This window comes from Peromyscus maniculatus, chromosome 15, assembly GCF_049852395.1.
Source record: "Peromyscus maniculatus bairdii isolate BWxNUB_F1_BW_parent chromosome 15, HU_Pman_BW_mat_3.1, whole genome shotgun sequence".
Taxonomy (NCBI): domain Eukaryota; kingdom Metazoa; phylum Chordata; class Mammalia; order Rodentia; family Cricetidae; genus Peromyscus; species Peromyscus maniculatus.
In genome coordinates this window covers 73,161,214-73,180,332 of record NC_134866.1, presented here as the reverse complement: position 1 = coordinate 73,180,332, position 19,119 = coordinate 73,161,214, and the positions used below count along the sequence as shown (strand labels likewise).

At 41.8% G+C, this 19,119-nt stretch overlaps 1 protein-coding gene across 2 annotated transcripts in view; it reads right to left on the bottom strand.

The window, feature by feature from the left end:
- Nucleotides 1–19,119, bottom strand: part of Ap3b1 (adaptor related protein complex 3 subunit beta 1) — a 222,839-nt gene that overhangs the window by 20,109 nt on the left and 183,611 nt on the right. For both annotated transcript variants that reach the window (XM_006981765.4, XM_076552077.1), the window contains exons 23-24: nt 12,983–13,214; nt 8,278–8,362 (exon numbers count right to left, since the gene is read on the bottom strand). In XM_006981765.4, the coding sequence (XP_006981827.1) occupies nt 8,278–8,362; nt 12,983–13,214 (317 nt within the window). The remainder of the gene's footprint in view (nt 1–8,277; nt 8,363–12,982; nt 13,215–19,119) is intronic.

Sequence of the window (19,119 nt, the reverse complement as noted above, 5' to 3'; positions counted from 1 at the left end):
TTTCTTTTATGGGGGTTGGGGGAGGGGCAAGAACATAGACAGGAGCCTTCAGTAGGGCAGCCTTCATGGGGTCAATCATAACTGAATTAGCACAGGACACACAAGGCAGAGAGCCTTAGACCCCACTGACCCGGGGCAACTGGTCACCAGCTTGGCATTGCTGAGCTTGGACTGTTCTTGGAGCAGTAGTAGTAAAGTTCAGTTAAGCCACAGTTGGGTTTGTTACTCATGGCAGAAAGAAAGCCTTGAACACAGTAAGTCAGTCTTCTATGCACAGTTTTGAAAGGTTCCTTTGTATTTGGACAAACTTTTTCTTTTCATTTGCAGGAGTCTCCAGGGTGTCCTTCATTTCCTCTTTCCTATCATTTTGCCTTCTTTTCTGGTTGCTTCATTCTCTTTACGGCTATTCTTTTCTTTTAAAAAAGTAATTTAAAACATTTCAAGTTGTTGTGTCTTGTGCGTGTTGGGTAATGATGCGTGTGCCATAGCGAATGTGGGGAGCTCAGAAGGAGCTGTGGAGTCGGTTCTCTCCTTCCACTTTTATGTGGGTTCTGGGGATCCAACTCAGGCTCTCAGGCTTGCACAGAGTCTCGACAGCCCCAGATATTCCTCATCATTGCCCTTCTCTTTCTGTCTCCTTTGTTTTAAGATGGAGAAATCACCATGTCTATTTCTATTCATATATATCTCAACACAAATAAGACTGATGAGATGTAAACTGATTGGATTACCAGACCAATAAAGCAGCATCGAGACAGCTTTACACAGCTGAGCTGGACGGATCAGTTAACAGTCTGATGTAAGGTAAGATTTTATTTGGATGTTTGACTGTGATACATACACAACTATATACAACCCCATTTCACAGATGCCTATGATCCAAATGGGTAAACTAAGTAAGAGAGATGGAGTGTGCAGGCTGCTTACTGATCCTTGTCTAAGAGTAATAACCCCTCAGAGATCATTTTGATCATTAAATGAAATCAAACAGGACAATGTATCACAGACACTCAAAACTTACACATGTAATCCAAATGACCCACAGCTCTTCCTCCTACCAAACAATTACTTATCTGAGCTTCATTCTCTAGAGATGAACTGCTTAAAGTGAAAACAATGAATATTTAGCACTTAGATAGACAGTGTCCAGTTGCCCTAAAAAGTGACGCCAGTTTAAGGTTCACAATTGGCACACAAGGGAACACACTTTTTTTCTGCCTTTCTTATCAATACCATGAATTAAAATAATTTTGAAAGTTTGTCAATGATAGGTGAAATATCTCAATTTTTATTTTCCCAAACACTAGCCACATTATACATCCTTATGTTTACTTGCTATCTGCATTTATTTTCTTTTTAAAAATTAAAAAAAATTGTGTGTGTGTTTGCTTATATGAATGAATATATGTGGACCTTGTCGATGCCTGGTGCCCATGGAAACCAAGAGAGACTCAAGCCCCCTGAAGTGGAGTTACAGATGGCTGTGGGAAGAACCTGTGGTTCTCTGCAAGAGCAGCACCTAGAGCCCTCTCTCTCTCCAGCCCTCCTTAGGAACTGCTCATGCGCCTCTTCTTTCCACCCTCTACTGGGTCCTGATCAGAACGGGAGTTCCTTATAGCCTACTGAGTGAGCTTTTGTCTGTTCCAGGCGCCTCGGGGCTTTTCTACTCCCTGTTTATGGTTTCTACTTTTTCTTTTCCATGAAGAAATTTTACATTAAAAAAAAACTTTTTACTGATTCTTTGTGAACTTCACTTCATGCACCCCAATCCCACTCACCTCCCCATCCCTGCAACCCCCCCCAAAAGAAAACAAACAATCAATCTCGCTGGGGAAGTTGCAGCGTGTCCCACAGTATACCCTTTTGCCCAAAGAGCGTTACTTGCAAATACTTGTTCACTGCAATGAGTCACTGGAGTGGTCCGAGGCCTCAGACTTCTGCTACGCGATCAATACTGGATCTTCACCAGGACTCCTCTTGGATACCCTGTTGTTGCCTGGGTCACGGAGATCCTGCAGCTTTGGTTCTGCAGGACCAGCCCGTTCACGCACAGCAGTAGTTCATGGACGGGGCAGATGTCGGGGCCTGGGTGGTAGCTGAGTTGGTCAGCCCTCCTGCTCTCCTGCACCCTTGCCACCAAGGCCAGCTCTCCCACTTTGCCCACGTGAAGGGTGTGGGCAGTTCTCCTGCCTGTGGTAGCTGGCAAGGGGCAGGACCAGTTCTCCTATGCTCATGCCATCATGTCTAGCTCTCCCTCACCCACACAACCAGGGCCAGCTATCCAGCACTGCCCCTGTGAGGGATGGGCCAGCTCACCGGGCGGGCCACATGCTCACAGCTTTGACAACACAATCATTGATTTATTCAGGAGTGACCTGTGGAGGAAGCTCTCTGCAATCTTCCCAAGGCACAATCCACACCCTTTACAGGAAGGATGTTCTTCCCCCAAGTGACCTGGAAGCTCCCTCTGACACCATTTCTAAATTTTCTATTTTGTTTTACTGGTTCCTTTGCTAATGCCAATGAAAACATTTCGGTGGCCTTAATAAATATTTCAACATTTTTAAAAGACTTCTCTTCATTAAAAAACTATTTTGACCTTACATCTTGCTTTCCAGTTCAATTTTAGAAATACGCTGAATTCCTTGAAAGCTTTACTGGCGCGGAACCCAGACTGTCACGCTGAATGTAAAGATGAGTCTCACATTCTATGTGAGAATGCTTGTCTGATGAATATATGGCCTTCCACTTAAGAACATGGTGTATTTCTTCTTAATATTGTCTTTCTCCTACTTTAAAATACTTTGTATATTCTTTTAGGGCTTTTAGAAACGTTACACTCCCTACCCCAGAAAACTGTAACACCCTTAAAAACCCATTAAATAGATTTTTCTCTTGATTCCAAGATACCGGGGACTAATAATCCTAGGAATATTCTACCTTTGGGGGTCTTTCTTATACCAGCTAGAACTTCCATCAGAATGTGAAACAGTTTTGAGATCATATTTCTTATTCCCTTTCTGACTTAGAAAGGATGTCTCTGATACTGTCATGGGCATGGATAACGTGTGTGGTTCAGATATCAGGTAATTCACCACCCAAGCGATGTACTCGTTTCTAGGTTATTGTTGGGGGTCTGTCTGGAAATCAGGTACAGCTGTATGGAAATATACAGGCGATTCTTTCTTTTTCATTTGTTCAATCAGATGCTTTCTGTAAAGTTCTAGCGCAGTTAGTCTTTTTATTCTCATTCATATTTTTCTATGAAACAATTAGCTTCATCTAAACATCCCAATACACTAGAAAAGTATACACTTATTATTTTAAATTCCTGAAAATCTTTTACTTTCTCTTTCTAATCTTGGTCTCCTCTTTCTTAACAAGGCCAGCTCAGTTTTTCTACATATTAATAATACATTCCACAACTACTTTTATTCTTTTCCTAGTACATCCATCAGATAAACAAATACGCTATCCTTTTTTTAGTTTCTATGTCAACCTCTCTCAGGAAGGGTTATTATAAATGGTTGAAATTTATGCTTTAGCTGTTTAATGAAGGTGACCTGACTTGTGAAAACTAGTGTGTGTGGATGCCCTGGGGCTACTCCTGAGGGAGGAGAGGCTCGGAAGTCTTAGGAAGCTCAAGAAATTTAAGGGGCTCAGAAAGTTACAAGATTCACTCATGGGGGGGGGCACCCCAAGGCTGTCCAAGCAGCCAAGTGCTGGGGAAGGAGCTGCCACTAGCTGGGCAGGGAGCTCCAGCAGTGCGGCTTCCACGGGCATTCACCCACGACAGGGAGGGCTTGGCAGCTTCTTAGCCATGTGGCTGCTGTCCATCACCCAAGCTCCTCTACGTCAGGAACCCCTCAACTGTGACCCTGTGAGTGACCCCAGCAAATACGCTGGCTCCCTAATTACACCAACTGTTTCTGTAGCCTGCAGTTAGCTGTCAGGACTCTGGCCAGGTGACCAGGCGTCTGCTCGTGTCTCCCGGAAGAGGCACACACAGGAAGTATGCCCTTGCCCCTCAGCTATATTATTTAGTTTTCTATTTAGCACACTTAGTCCCTCTTCAATTTAAAAAGACCAAAGTCTTAATGACTCTTTTGTTTCCTTCCTTCCTTGGAGGTATCAATGATCTTAGTGATAATACTTAATATTTTAAACCATATTTAAATTCCTGTTTGCTGTCAACCAATTAATTTAAAAACATGATAAGAAGGGCTAGGTATTCCTTCTCACACTGGTCCATGTTGAGATCCTGGGTTTGGCTTATGATTACATTTATTTTTGATAGTATATCAATACTTATTTTCACACAACAACAGTGTAAAATTCTCTCCTCTTCGTTCTGTCTTTTCCTATATCAGACTTCATGGAAAATTCTACTATACTACTTTTCTGAGTGAATCTTTCACATAGGATTTGTAAATGACAAACAGAATCCCTGCTTGTTTGAAGAGAATGTGTTATTTGAAAGCTTTATGTTTTAAAGGTTGTATCCTGATAGAAATCTCACTCCTTGCATTGTTCCTTTTTGTTTTTTGGTTTTTTTTTTTTTTTTTTTTTTTTTTTTTTTTTTTTTTGGATGGGGGGCAGGGTTTCTCTGTGTAATTACCCTGGCTGTCCTGGATCTCCCTCTGTAGACCAGGTTGGCCTCGAACTCACAGAGATCTGCCTGCTTCTGCCTATAGAGTGCTGGGATTAAAGGCGTGCGCCACCATGCCCGGCTCCCATTGTTCTTTTTTAGGGAAGCTGTTTTTTGTTTTTGTCTTTTTTTTTTTAGCTGTAGAAGCTATGGGATGGTTTTCTTTTCCATTTCTTCAGCGGAATGTGGTCTGTGAATCTTCCCTGCCCGTCTTTGGTAAGCCTTTCAGTCTGATGGTTGTTTGTTCTTGTCTGGGGAGATGCTTTTCTGTAGTTGTGTCCTTCTCTCCTCTCCTTCTGTCTGTCCTTTACTTCCTCGGCTCCTGTCCCTTGTTTTGTTCCTTGTTCCAGTTATTTCCAGAGCTGTGTCCACCCCACCGCACATCTGCTCCCTTCACAAGCCCGTAGTCCTTGTATCCATCTTCAGCCTTCTTTTCTACGTGGCAGTTTTCAGCTTTCTCTCCCAAGCTTGGTCATCACCAAACTGTTTGGTTATTTTTGTAACAGAACACACCAAGTTCTACTATATATTAGCTATGGTATCTTTTTTCCTACGCCTCAAGTTTACTAACCTGTAAAATGGGGACAATACCAAGCTAAGGATCAATGTGAGATTAAACAAATGGACACTTGGAAGAGTTTGGAGCAGCAGGGAGCATGTCCTAAGTACTTAACAAATGCCAGCAGTTACTATCAGGACAGAAACTTGACTCCTGTTCCCTGCAGTTTGGGGCTCATTAAGTAAGACACAGCCTGGTTACATGGGCATAAACCGAGGAGGCAGGAAGGCAGCACGTACTGAGGCTGCTTTCCCCCAGCCCGAAGGGATCTGAGACTACTACCCTCCAGGACAGACCTGCACTCCAGTCCACCCCTGATCACTTCTGCCCCCTGGGAACAAATGACGCCCTGTGACCTGTGACCCTCACACCGTGAAGTCCTTTCTGGCCCCTTCACTGCTGCTGCAGCGGTGGCCTTAGGCCTCACACCACATCTGGGCAGAGGTGGAGTCGGGAGGCAGAGGCTGGAATGAGTACTCTTCAATTCCCCATGGCTTCCTCAACCCCCTGACCTTCTCTTTTCACACACGCACTCTGCACTTGAGATGCCCAGAGCTGCTCCTGCCGTCTCAGGCGGCTCTCAGGAGTGCTGTGTGGTTTTCGTTGGCTCACTGAGTATTCATCCGCGCTTGTCTGTCTCCTAGTGGCCAGTGACTCTTACTCTTCTGTTAGTAATTTCTTACTGGCGGCACTCTCTGTCTCTGTCTCTCTTTATACACTTACCTCTTACAGAATGGATTTTTCTTTTTAGTGAATTTTAGACAAAAAACAGTGGGTGCAAGTGCTGTCTGGTGGCTAACTTAAGCCACACATATTACCTCTGATACAGTCTACCCACTCACCACCAGGATGGGGACTTGTTTATGCAGTGTTCATTTTATAATCTATGGATATTATATATTTTACTTTGGTGATGATTAGAAATGCAGAGTAAAAGGGAATTGTTGTAACTATGCACAACACTTTCTCTCTCGCTCTACCCATCTACCTATTCATAATGTACAGAGTTATCTAAAGTAAAGTGGCATCACTTTATCCCATTCTCATTCTTCTCATAATAGAAAGAGACCTAAAGGCTTCAGTCCACATTCTCAGCATTTCCAAAGGCCTGTTATCAAATATGTTCTTATTACCCATAATTTTACATATTGATTTATATAATGTATTTCAGGCAAAAAATGTTAATACCAGCCCTACTTCCTCTTTCCCTTCTTTTATTGAACTCTCAAGACTAACGCAGCTCGTCACTAAGCAAAAGATGCCACTTACTATGCAAAAGGCAGAGTCAGTGACGAGCACCTCAGACCGATTGATCGACCCATTACCACTATCTCCCTCCCCCACCAGCACTACTATGAAGCTATTGATTGAAACACCGCCGATCGGTTTCCATTTTCTGATTTTGGGCAGGCCAATTAAGAAAGTGAGTAATTGTGATTACACTGCTTCAGGATCAATTACACTTGACGCAAGACGAAGTGCTCTTTTTGGAACACACAAAAATAATTTTTGATCCCGCATGCTTCTGGGCAAGACAAAATATAAAATAACTTAGTAATCTGTACCTGCACTGCAGAAAATATATTAATGTGTTCATAACAGAAAGCTAGTTGCTATGTGAGATACATTGTCATTTTCCTAAAACGTATTTAAGAGACATTGAAAGAAAACTGTTCACATATACTACCCAATGTAGGATAAAAATCAAACACTACAGTGTGTATTTCTCCCTAAAAGGTCTTGGCTAAATGCAGAAGACAAAACACATTTGTAGTCTAAGAGACTATAAAAGAAGTCTTGGCAATTAAGAAAAAATGGAACAATAAGAACACACCTGACTGTAAACTGGTGCGATAAAGGAGTGTGTGAGGTTTTAATTTTGGTCTAAAATTTTTGGTACAAGCTTTGGCACCGGGCTCACATGGTTGAGGTCATTAAAATGAATATACCTCTGGTGTTGGGAGCAAATCTATTTAGAGTGGTGTTACTCATAGCCTGTGTTCAGTAATATTGATCTGTGTTGTTTGTCTAATAGAAAAATAATAAACAATTACTAGGCAATGTTGGAAAAAGTAATCAGTTTTTATATATCACTAATAAAGCAGACCTCCCCAAACATAAAGGTGATGATCTGCATAGAATCAATGTGCACACTGCACTGTTCATATTCATCACTGCCGGCTCTTGGCAATAAAAGAATTCTGAGCTGAGTTCTGGGAAATGACAAAGAAAGGTTTGCTACATTTAACCTACACATTTACTTTAAAGTGTTTTTGTCCTGACTTGCAAATTTTAAATCATAATAAATTCTATCCTAAGCTGCCTAAAATTCAGATACGTAAACTATTTCAATTTTTAAAGAAAAACAAGTAACTTCCATCTAAAAAACAAGCCACACCCTGTATCAGAAAACCTACAAAGGAACTCAAGGGCGACTCTCAAAGCCACACTGGCTCTGCTCTAATCCCACAGCCTCTGGACTTCATCAGCATACACACTACATGAACGAAGTAAAGCCTAAAACCAAAAAACTTGAGTGACATTTGGTTCTGACATCTTAACCAACTTTATGAATGTCCTCAGTTTGTAAAAGGGGGAAAGTGTACGGGTTTAGAATCAATAATATTGTCCTTAAGAAACCCACTGTAGCTGAAGAGGACATCTTGCCTCAAAACAAACAAACAAACAAACAAACAAAAAAACAAACAAAAAAAACCCAAAAAACTTCTTTGGGCTATTGAGCAATATATTAAACTGTTCATTTTGCCCGAATTTTCTAAAACTATAGTATTAACATTAGAAAAAAATTAGTAATAGCCTTTTCCTTTAACCAACAAACCATGGATTTCAATTGCATATGGCACACTGTAATGGCAGGTGTATCAGAAACACTGAGTACAGGACCATAAGGTACACAATGTATGAGCAAGTATCCAATGGCAGTTACACGTTGTCAAACAAAACCACATTTGTCTAAATGTTCTGTCTTACAGGAAAAGCTATTGAAAGCCCAGCTTTTCATGTGCTGTCCTTTACAGGCAATCTAAAGACAGAAAACAACTGAGCTTACCACAGCTGGAAACAGGCGGCCTGTGTAGAATCGCAGAAGTCAATGCCCATTGAGACAGTGACAGACCCTTCAGGCTCCAGAGAAGCTAGGAAAGAGGAAAATTCAGATATGAAAACATGGAGGACATGAAAAAGTGGCAAAGAAAACACTGAACATTCATGACATCTTTGGTTAAAAAAGACAAATTTAGCCAGTGGCAGTGGTGCGCGCCTTTGATCCCAGCACTTGGGAAACAGAGGCAGGAGGACTAAAGGTGAGTTCCAGGATGGCCAAGGCTATAGGAAACCCTGTCTTGAAAAACTTAAAGAGGAAGGAAGAAAGGAAGGAAGGAAGGAAGGAAGGAAGGAAGGAAGGAAGGGAGGGAGGGAGGGAAGGAGGGAGGAAGGAAGGAAGGAAGAAAAAATTTAATGATGGCTCATAAGATAATTTAAACTAAGAATAATAAACTCGTGACTCTGAAATTACACTCTTCCAAGTTAACTCTGAGCATCCTCTAATGAACACATTACATCTACCTGTTTGAGAATCATTTTTTCCTTATTTTTTAAGTTCATTGTTTAAGTTGCTGTATCCGTAATGGGCTTCACAGCATTTTCTTGTATTCGTGTCAATACATTGGCTCATCCATTTCCCATTGCCTTCCCCTTCCAAATGCCCCTATTTTGCTGGCCCCCTTGGATTCTCCAAGCAGTCTCCTGGTTTCATGTCACACAAATTCCACTACCTATTAAATTCCCTTGCCTTTCTCTGCTGTGGTTTGAATGAGAATGGCCCCCATAGGCTCATATTTGACTATCTGACTGGTCCCCTGTTGGTGGAAATGTTTGAGAAGGATTAGGTGGTGTGGTCTTATTGTAGAAAGTATGTCACTGGAGATGGCCTTCAAGGTTTCAAAAGCCCACACCATTCTCAGTTAGCTCATTAGCTAGCGCTCTCTGTCTGTCTGTCTGTCTGTCTGTCCCCAATTTGGGGATAAGATGTAAGCTCTTGGCATCATTGCTTGCCTGCCTGCTACCATGTTCCCTGCTATGATAGTTATGGATTCTACTATTCTCTGGAACTGTTAGGCCCAAATTAAATCCATTGCTTTATTAGTTGCTTTGGTCATGGTATCTTATCACAGTGATAGAAAAGTAACTAAGACATCTCTTAAGAGATCTCTTCTTCCCCACCACAAATAATTACAAATGTTCATTCTACTTAAGACATCTTAGAATAATGGGGCGTCCTAAACATGTATGAACACATAGATAGCACACACTGCAATAGAAAACATCTCCTTTGGCTTCACTTTGCTCTCAGCTTTCAGAAGAGCTGCATATAAGACATTTATATCCAACTTTATCAGTTTTGGGTACATCGTGCCATCATACTTTAGCAAGCACACTTCTTTCAATAGACAAACATCTCCTGGGGTTTGCTGCTAAGTATGATTGGCCCCTTAATGCTCACCATGAACAGAGAGGACGGTAGAGACAGGACAAAGAATAATTCAATAAGCTGGTATGTGTGTGTGTGTGTGTGTGTGTGTGTGTGTGTGTGTGTGTTTCTCACATGCTCAATGAAGGCTAGGCATTATAAGGTGGCCCATTTTGAGACACATTTTAAAATGTTATTGGTTTGCTCTGTGGTATCTTGATTTTCTGATCCTAGTTTGAATTTCATTTGCTTATATAACATAAATTTTACTGGCTAGCTAGTACACCAAGCAAGACTTGCTGCTTAAATCTTCGACAATCAGTGTTTCCTTAGGGCTATAGTCATATAATCACAATCACACACACACACACACACACACCCCAGCTCTCAGCTCTCAGTCTCATTACTTAAGGCTAGTGGTCTCTCTTTCCCAAGCAGAAGATGGGGTCCAGGTAAACAAGCACTCTACCTGTGAGTCGTATCCTGGCTGTCCTTTGTGAACCCCCAACACCCGTTTCCACACTACAAACACTGCGGCTTGGTTTTGTTTGTGTCATACACCCAGTGGGATCTCTCAAACATGACTGTGCTCACAATCCAGCTCTCCCACGTCATCCGTACCCCTGCCCGTCACCTGAGGAGGTGACACCACTCAAGATGCCCCACTGCTAGCACTCCGGCACCGACTGGTTCTGTCTGGACGTTATGGTAATGAACTGTGAGCTTAGTTCTGTGACGCGCTGATTCTGGAGGACAGCTCATGATCAATGGCATGTTTTACTATATAAACGCTTCATCAGCATAAAATTATTCATGGTGGATTTTTACAATATTTGGACACTGTTTCTGGACTTGCCGTTGTGCAGTGGAAATAGTCTAATGCTAGTCCTTAAGTCCTCCCATCCACCTCTTAAATCCCTTATATTCTTAATCTCTTTGGAAAACTAGGCAAATAAATTCTAATATTCTTACAAGGAATTCAGCCCCCTGCTAATGGAAAGGCAAGATCCAGTGATTTGAAGGCAAAATAAAGCAGATTGGTGACTAGTAAGAATACTGCCAAGTCCTTTAAGATAGGCACACATTTAATGAATAAAGCATCTTGACTCCCTTATTTAACAAAAACATGAAAACAAAAGATCTGGTTTTGCTGCATTCTTCAGATGACTATGGAGGGGCTAATTTAGATATAATCACACACTGTAACTGGTTGTCATCTATCGGTACAGGGTCTGGGCTGTGTTACACACGTGGAAAAAAAACTCTTTACCTTAAAAGCATCTGAACGATGCCCAAAAATGAATGAAATATCGTAGCCATAAAAATTTTCCTCAGAATGAAAAGCTCATAAGTAGTACGGAGGCAACGACATTCATATTTTAATGCCACATTAATGTCATACTATGAAATTTATTGTATTTATTTCTTCTATTCTACATAGGCCAATAAAAGGTCAACTCATCAACTCATTATGCCAGCCCAAGGAAGCATTAATACTGTTCTACTGTTTTAACCTTTGGATAACATTTCCAGCCACAGACAACCCATACATCAGCTACTCGACATTGCTTAACTAAACTAATTTTTAAACCAGGTAAAAAGGGCTAGATTACAAGCAGTTAAAAAAAAAAATCACAAACTGGTATATTCTGTAATTCCTTGGCAATATATCAAATTCACAAAATAATCCTGTAAAAACTAGGAGAGTGGGTACTATTGAAATTCTCTTAATTATCAAGGCATAAAATGCCGGCATTCGGTAAGGTCTGAATAAACCTAACCCACTTTACTCTGGTTGTTTATGAAAGTCTACTAGGCTTTGCATTAGAAACCATTATTTCCCTAGTGATAGATATCACACATACAGAGCATGATGCTGTTCACAAAATGCCTTGTGGAAGTCCCACAATGCCAGAGTCAGATGGAGAAAACAGAGCAGTTATGTGCAACAGAGGACAGAATAGGAAGGAAAACTCACTGACTTTGTCCTGGACCAAGGGCTTTATTCCCTGTAAATGCCAGAAAACGGAGGCCGGAGTGACAGAAACCTACTTCCCTTCTTGTTTCTTTTAGATAACAATCCGAATAGCTCAGAACACACTCCTGTAGCTGAAGGTGACCTTGAACGTCTGACCCTCCTGCTTCTACCTCCTGTAGGGTTTATGGGAGGCTGCTGGGGTCATACCCAGGGCTTCATATACACCCCAAACCATCACTAACTCATATCACCTTCAATGAAGATTTTGGCTGAAGCTTCTCCCAAATACACCTTGGGGACTGTTTCCATTCACACAAACTAAATATTTTAAGAAAATACTTAAAACTGGCAAGGGGTACAGCAGAAGGGCCCTGACACTCGGATGGGCATCTGGGAAGCACATGATGTATGCGAGGCCAATCAGGGTCCAGTAGTAGCTGCCTCCTGCATGCATAGATGAGGGCCACCACTGCTTGCTGCATGCATAGATGAGGGATACCACTGCCTGCTGCATGCATAGATGAGGGTCACCACTGCCTGCTGCATGCAGAGACCAGGGCCACCACTGCCTGTGCATACAGAGACAAGGTCCACTATTGCTGCATCTTATGCACTACTTTAAGAAAAATGAGGTTTCCTTTTTCTGTTTTTATTTAGCATGAAAACATCTTGATTCCTAAATGGCAGTAACAGATTAAAGATATTTAAAAACACAATAAATGCAATCATACACCACAGGGTGCTCTATATCCTGTGCATGAATAGGAAGACACCACAACAGTATTCATCCTGTGTTCCCTTTACTTTTCAATTTATGGACAGTAAAAGGAATCAGGATAGGGTCTTGAGCTATGAGACGTATGTATTCCAAAAGGCAGACTGATTTTCCTGCCTTTAATACACAATAAGTTATCTAAGATAAGGTGAGGAGGAAAGATGAGCAGGAGAGGTGAGAGAAGGTGATGCATCCAGATAGGGGAGAGGACGGCAATTTTGATTCCTCAGACCCCCCCCCCCCCAATCACTACTGGGGTTAGGACACTGGGACCCGATTCACTGAGGGCAAAGAAATATATTTCTCCGACATGTAAATTCAGTCACAGAAAAGGAAAATGGCTGGGAATAGCCCACGGGTAGAACACCTGCCTAGGATCCTGAGGTACACACACACACACACACACACACACACACACATTGGGCACTCTCACAGTCAGTAAAATAATGCTGTCTTTTTATCTTTTTCTGAAACATCTGTTTTAAAAATGAAAACATTTAGTTACCAAGTTTCAAATGAGGATTAGTATTTACCTATTGGATGAAAAACATGCATTTGCATGCCTACAGGAAGCTTTTTTTCCCCTATGTGGATATTTTCTATCTTTCGGTCAGAAGTATTGTTCAGTGTTATTTGTACGGAGACCATCTTGTCACCGAAAATGCACGGCTGTCTTGGGAAGCAGTACCAGGCGGCCAGTCCTTTCCCGCTCATCCGGTGAAGCAGCTCGTGGGTCTTTGTGGGCACAAAGACAGGTGTGCTGACCTAAGTGCATGGGAGGAAGGAAGAGTGGGTGAGTGAGGGAGGACAGATATTGCTGCTTTCAGAAAACAGGTCAACATTTCTGATATGTGGTTGCCCTAAGTTATCATATACAACACGATAACAAACTGTAAAAGATACCACACACAGACACTAGTCAGAATGATGTAAAGTGATAAAAGTGAATGCCTTAAACTTTATTTTACTCTGCAGGTATATATTAAAATATTTTGGTAATATAAGACAAAAACAACCCAGTCATACAATATATATTTTTGGGAGGGGGAGACAGGGTCTCACTATGTAACCTAGGTGAGCCTAGGTCTTGGCATCCTCTGGCATCCAGCTGGGATGAGAGGTAGGTCATGCCCTGCATATGTAAATATTTTCCTTTTAAAAACAGTCTATGAGCTTTCTTTTTTACTTTTTACCCTAATTATTCTATACATGGCCCTCCTGGTAACTTTATAATTAGTTCTGATAGTTTTTCAGTTGGTTTTCTTGGATGTTTCAACCATATGGCATCCCTACCAATAATGAACATCATGTGCCTCCCTTCTCAACCCTGACTCCTGAACTTATCAGCTCCTCACTGGGCAGCACAGGGTCTCCTGGAGCCTGGGCTCCTCCTGCCTCAACCTCCTGAGTCCTGGGATTACGGCATTCACCATCATGGTGATCAACCAGGAACATCTTTTCCCCTGGAACTTGTTCCACTGTCGACTTCAGCTTAAGGTGGCTCCATCCTTTGTTTTACTGATTAAAACGACCTTCCCTCTTACGATGACTGATCTTTACCATCACCTGGGAGACACACTGGAGTACCCTGAGCAGAGTGAGCACAAGCGAGCACGTCCCTCTGCTTCATGCTCACGGGAGCAGAGACCGGATGCCCACATCCCCGCTGCCATGCTTTCCACCTCGATGGACTACGTCTGCTCTAACACCAGGAGCCAGAGAGCTCTCTTCTTTTAAGATGTTTCTCTGGTGTTTTGTCACAGTCCCAAGAAAAAGAACTAATACATTATTTTGAGATAAGTTCATCATTATTTAAATTCCTTCGGTACTTTTTTGAGTACTCATCTCTTTATATCTCCATTGAATGTTCGATTTTAGTTAAATTGTTTCCTTTATTGTAGTTTAATTGAAATCACAAGCAGCAAATTAGAGAGAGGGACAGAGGGGGGGGTGAGAGGGTGAGAGAGAGAGAGAGAGAGAGAGAGAGAGAGAGAGAGAGAGAGAGAGAGAGAGAGAGAGAAAGCTGTTATAAAACCACAGGACAGCCATCTTTCCTTTCAAAATTTACATATCGCAGCACACCAGGCCTGCTACAAATAACTGATGACAATAAATAACTTAATAATTTCAGGTTCAATGAAAATATCATAATATGAAATGATAAACTCCCTACTATATATCATTAAAGCAGTAGTCCATAAAAAGATCAACTAGTATCAGAATTTATACAGTAACATTTGTAAAATTCTGTAAATTTATTTGCAACATATATTTTTAAAAAAAGCAGTTGCTTAGATCTTAAATTCTGTTCAGAGTGGAGAACTGGCCTTCCCCACCTTGGGCTTTCTGATGACGACAATCGACGGTCCACCGTTAGTTTACTTTGGTTTTCTGCAGTGCTAAGGTCAAAGCCAGGACCCCAAAATGCCGGCCAAGCACTAGTGTTAGGTCTCCAAGCGATTCCCTTTCTTTGAGTCGGGCTCAGCGGCATGCACCTCTAAACACAACTGTGGCGGTTAAAACAAGAAGGTCACACGCCTGGGGTCTTCCTGCAGTACACAGCATGGCCTGTCTCACAAATATTTTTTCAAGAACATTTTAATGCTGAAGAAATTTAAATCCTGTTCCATGTTTTCAGACACTGTTTAGCACAGACCCAAACAGCAAGGCTCAGTGGAAACATACTCCGAGACAGAAGGGTGACTAGAAGAGGCAAGTGTTTGTGTGTACAAACGGGTGCAGAGACCCCACTAAAGTTACAACCGCCAACCTGAGCACAAGTCCTCAGCTGATGAGTGGTACTTTCCAGTGTTACATGAGCAGGTCCCTTTTGACCTACAGCACGTCTGAGAGGTACTCATCATCATCACGTCACTCAGGAGGTGCTGACGTAGGCAGTCTCCACTTTTCTGGAAACCCATAACGGCTGGGCTGCATACAGGATGGGGAACGCAGGCTGGAACTACAAGGCTGGAGAGAAGCAAGCGCAGCACTGTGCTGCGGTGTGCACCTTCATTCCTGAAGCCCCGTGGGAAAGGCACGGCCCTCAGCTTGGCACTATGGGAAGGGGCGGCTATCTGCAAGGGTGGGCCCTACTACGAGGTAGAGGTCATTGAAGACCTGCACTGCAGGTCTTTCTCTGGACTCCGAAGCTATTTCTCCATAGCTAAGGATGTGTTATCGCAGGGCTTTATGAGAAGGACACCATTATTTCAAACACAAAGCAGCGATTATCATCACTGATCATTCATTTTTCCTTTTCTTTCCTCTCACCTTTATTGATGCACTTTGCTGATGATACTAAGTACTAGTACTAATACACAGCATTCCAGAGAACCGAGTAAACCAATCAGTGTGAGGAAGGCCACAACAAAGGTAGGCAGGAGGCCTCAGAGCAGGCAGAGCTGCCATCTTAGGGAAGAGGAAAGAATTCGGCTACAGGAGTGAAGTAAGTAAACCGGTCCGTGCACTGGGCTTCCATGGTGGCCATCTGAGCCCCCCCAATCTCTCTCTGCAGCACTCTGGCAGCTGTCTGGTCGGTCTTCTGGCTCCTGTTCCTGTACTCCACCACACAGGCTCTCCGTTCAGGCCACTGAGGTAGCAATCCAGTGTGGTGAGGGAGCAGCAGCACACCACCCCTCTGCTCGAACCCCTCCAGTTCACCCCGAGGGAAAGTCCACAGCGGCCAGCTCCCCGCCGACCACATCTCCTACTCTCACGACTCCATGGCTCACCCTGCTCCAGTCCACCACGACGTCCGTGCTCTGCTAACATGGCAGCCACACAGCCGAACTTCTACCAGGTGCCCTTGGCTTGGGTCACCTGCTGTGCCTGGAACGTACGTTCTCCACACACCCCCTGGTTCCGCTCTGATGTCGCTTTGCTCCAGTATGACCTCCCTAATGAGGGTTAACACAATTTCTGTTTCCCACACACCCCTTGTCTTCTCCCACTGTCGTTTAATACTATGTTCCTTTCCTCTCCCTCACTTCCTTACTTGGACACAAGGTCTCCAGGGAGCCCCGGATGGCCTGGAATTTGCTTTGTAGACCAGACTGGCCTGGAACTTACAGATATCTACCGACCTCTGCTTCTGCAGGTACTGAACATGTGCACCACACACCCAACATAGTTAGAACACAATATAATTTACCTAGTAGGTTTATTATCTGGCTTCCCATTCACTCCTTACTTTAAAACATAATTTTATCCATACTCAGAACTCAAATAATAATTTCACCATTTTAAATATTACAGGATTTCTTAATAATCTTCCTCCAGCACTGGTTATAATTATACTTTATTTAACACTAAGTGTTTAAATACAACATTTTCTAAAAATATCACAGGCTTACTGGAGCACAGTGTGGTGATAAGTGGAGAATCACCTGCGTCAATATTTATTAGTTTTAGGAAGTGATTTAAGATTTCCATTACATGTATATATATGGAACTGTGAAAAAAAGAAAAAACCATTTCTAAAAGTGTACACAAAGAAAAATTTATTGATGAGGAGTTCTATGAAACAAACATTAGAAACATCTAGATTCAGGTAAAAAAATGATTTTAATAAAAATCTGTACCACCCAAGACAGGATGAAAAACAATGCTTGAAAACACTAGGGTTTTTTAAAAAAAAATTATTTATTTATTTTTATTTTATGTGCATGTGTTTTGCCCGCAGGTATGTCTGTCTGAGGGTGTCAGATCCCCTGAAATTGGAGGTACAGACAGTTGTGAGCTGCTAGGTGGGTGCTAGGAATTGAACCCTGAACCTGGGTCCTTTGGAGGAGCAGCCAGTGCTCTTAACCACTGAGCCATCTCTCCAGTCCCCAAAACATTCGATTTAATTCTGTAATAACAAATGTTCTAAAAGTTAAAAGCCTGCTGCATTCTAAACAGACGACATGGCCATCCTCCCGAGGATTCCTGAGGAGGTGATTAGTTCACCAGCTGTAGTGACACTACAATAAAAAGCTTCCCCCAGAGGGAGGAGAACAAAAAACATCCAGTATCAGTGAGATGATCCCCTACAAATCTTTCCCCAGCACATGTTTAAATAATAAAAGTCGTTCGTGTACCTTTAGATGGTTTATGAAAATAAGCAATCAATTCTGCAGCCACAACATTATTTCTAAAGGAAATCTATGTGACTCATGACGCCTGTAGATACACAGAGACAAAGCACACATATTTTATCAGTTTATTACAGTAAGCAAATAAGCGTGGAATGAGAGAGCACATAACTGTCTACTTAGTGCTTCCTGAAACATTTATAAGAGCTGTTATCTCCCTAATAACAGACAGACAGCGTGCGATTTTAGAGAGGAGAAAAGCTTCATATTTTTTAACACTTCACTAAAAAGTAACTGAAGAGTGTAAAATGAAAAATACTCTGTGCAGTTAGCAGGTAATGGACCATATTATCAACTCAAGTTAGATTTATAGGATACAAACTAGTCACTAATAGTTATTTTATGACATAGCATGTCTGCTTTTTCTTGAGATTATTAAGATTAAAGTTGTAAAACTTCTTTTGAACATAGCTGTTCAAAATGATTGAATTATAAAATTTGAAATGAGACTTGAAAAATAAAGCACAGTATCAAGTGAGTGGCTTATACCAAGCCTCCGCCTGCACCCGCGCCACTATTTCAGAGATGACATCTCCACATAAAGCTTTATGAAAACGATGTTTTCCAACCTTTTATGCTTTAATCGTATTTAGTTACACAATCACCTTTAAGTATTATCAATCTGTTTTGTCTTTAAATTTCAAAAAAATGAAGAGCTGCACTATATAAACTGCTCTCTTTGTGTCTTGTTTTGTTTGGCTTGTTTTATAGCTGTGTCTATTTAGATATGATTTATAAAAGCGATGAGGTAAGGAAGAGACTGTAAGCAGAGGTAAGCTGCATCTTTTAAATTAGTGCTTTTTAAGCCAATGTGTGTTTCAACTGGTGAGTTATAAGGCAGAAAGCCTCCATACTGTCTAATTTACCTAGTAGATGTAGAAAGCGAGCCCGCTGTGTCTCTGCACGGAGCAGTACCTAGTAGAGGATTAAAACAGCAAAGGGCAAGTTTGCTTCACCTCTACATGGAAGCACAGATCCAAAGACATGTATTCAACCTTCTAGAAAGTGTTACCCTAAATAAACGGTTTATCTTAAGGATAACTCTAGCTTCTGCATGTAAACTTGACTATTGTAGACAGTAACTGTGATGACTTCTAGTATTTAGTAACAAGCATAGATTATGAAAATTTGAAGACTTCCTTACTTATTTTTGTAGTAATGAACACACTTTAAAAATGTATTTGTAGGGCTGGAGACTGAGAGCAATGGTGAAGAGCACTTAGTATTGCTGCAGAGTACCTGGACTTGGTTCCCAGCACCCACATGGTGTCTCACCCTGTCTAACTCCAGTTCCAGGGGAGCCAATGCTCTCTTCTAACCTCTGTGACCACCAGGCATGCATGTAGTACACAGACATACAAGTGAGCAAAAGATGCATATGCATAAAAAATAAAATCTGTTTGCAGGCAGATCTGAACACAGTATGGGCACTTAATCAATTCATTAATATATGTATGCCAGGAAATAGGTACCAGAAAGCAATGCCTACTTTTGTGTAGTCTGCACACTAAGTATGGTTATAACGTTTTTAAATG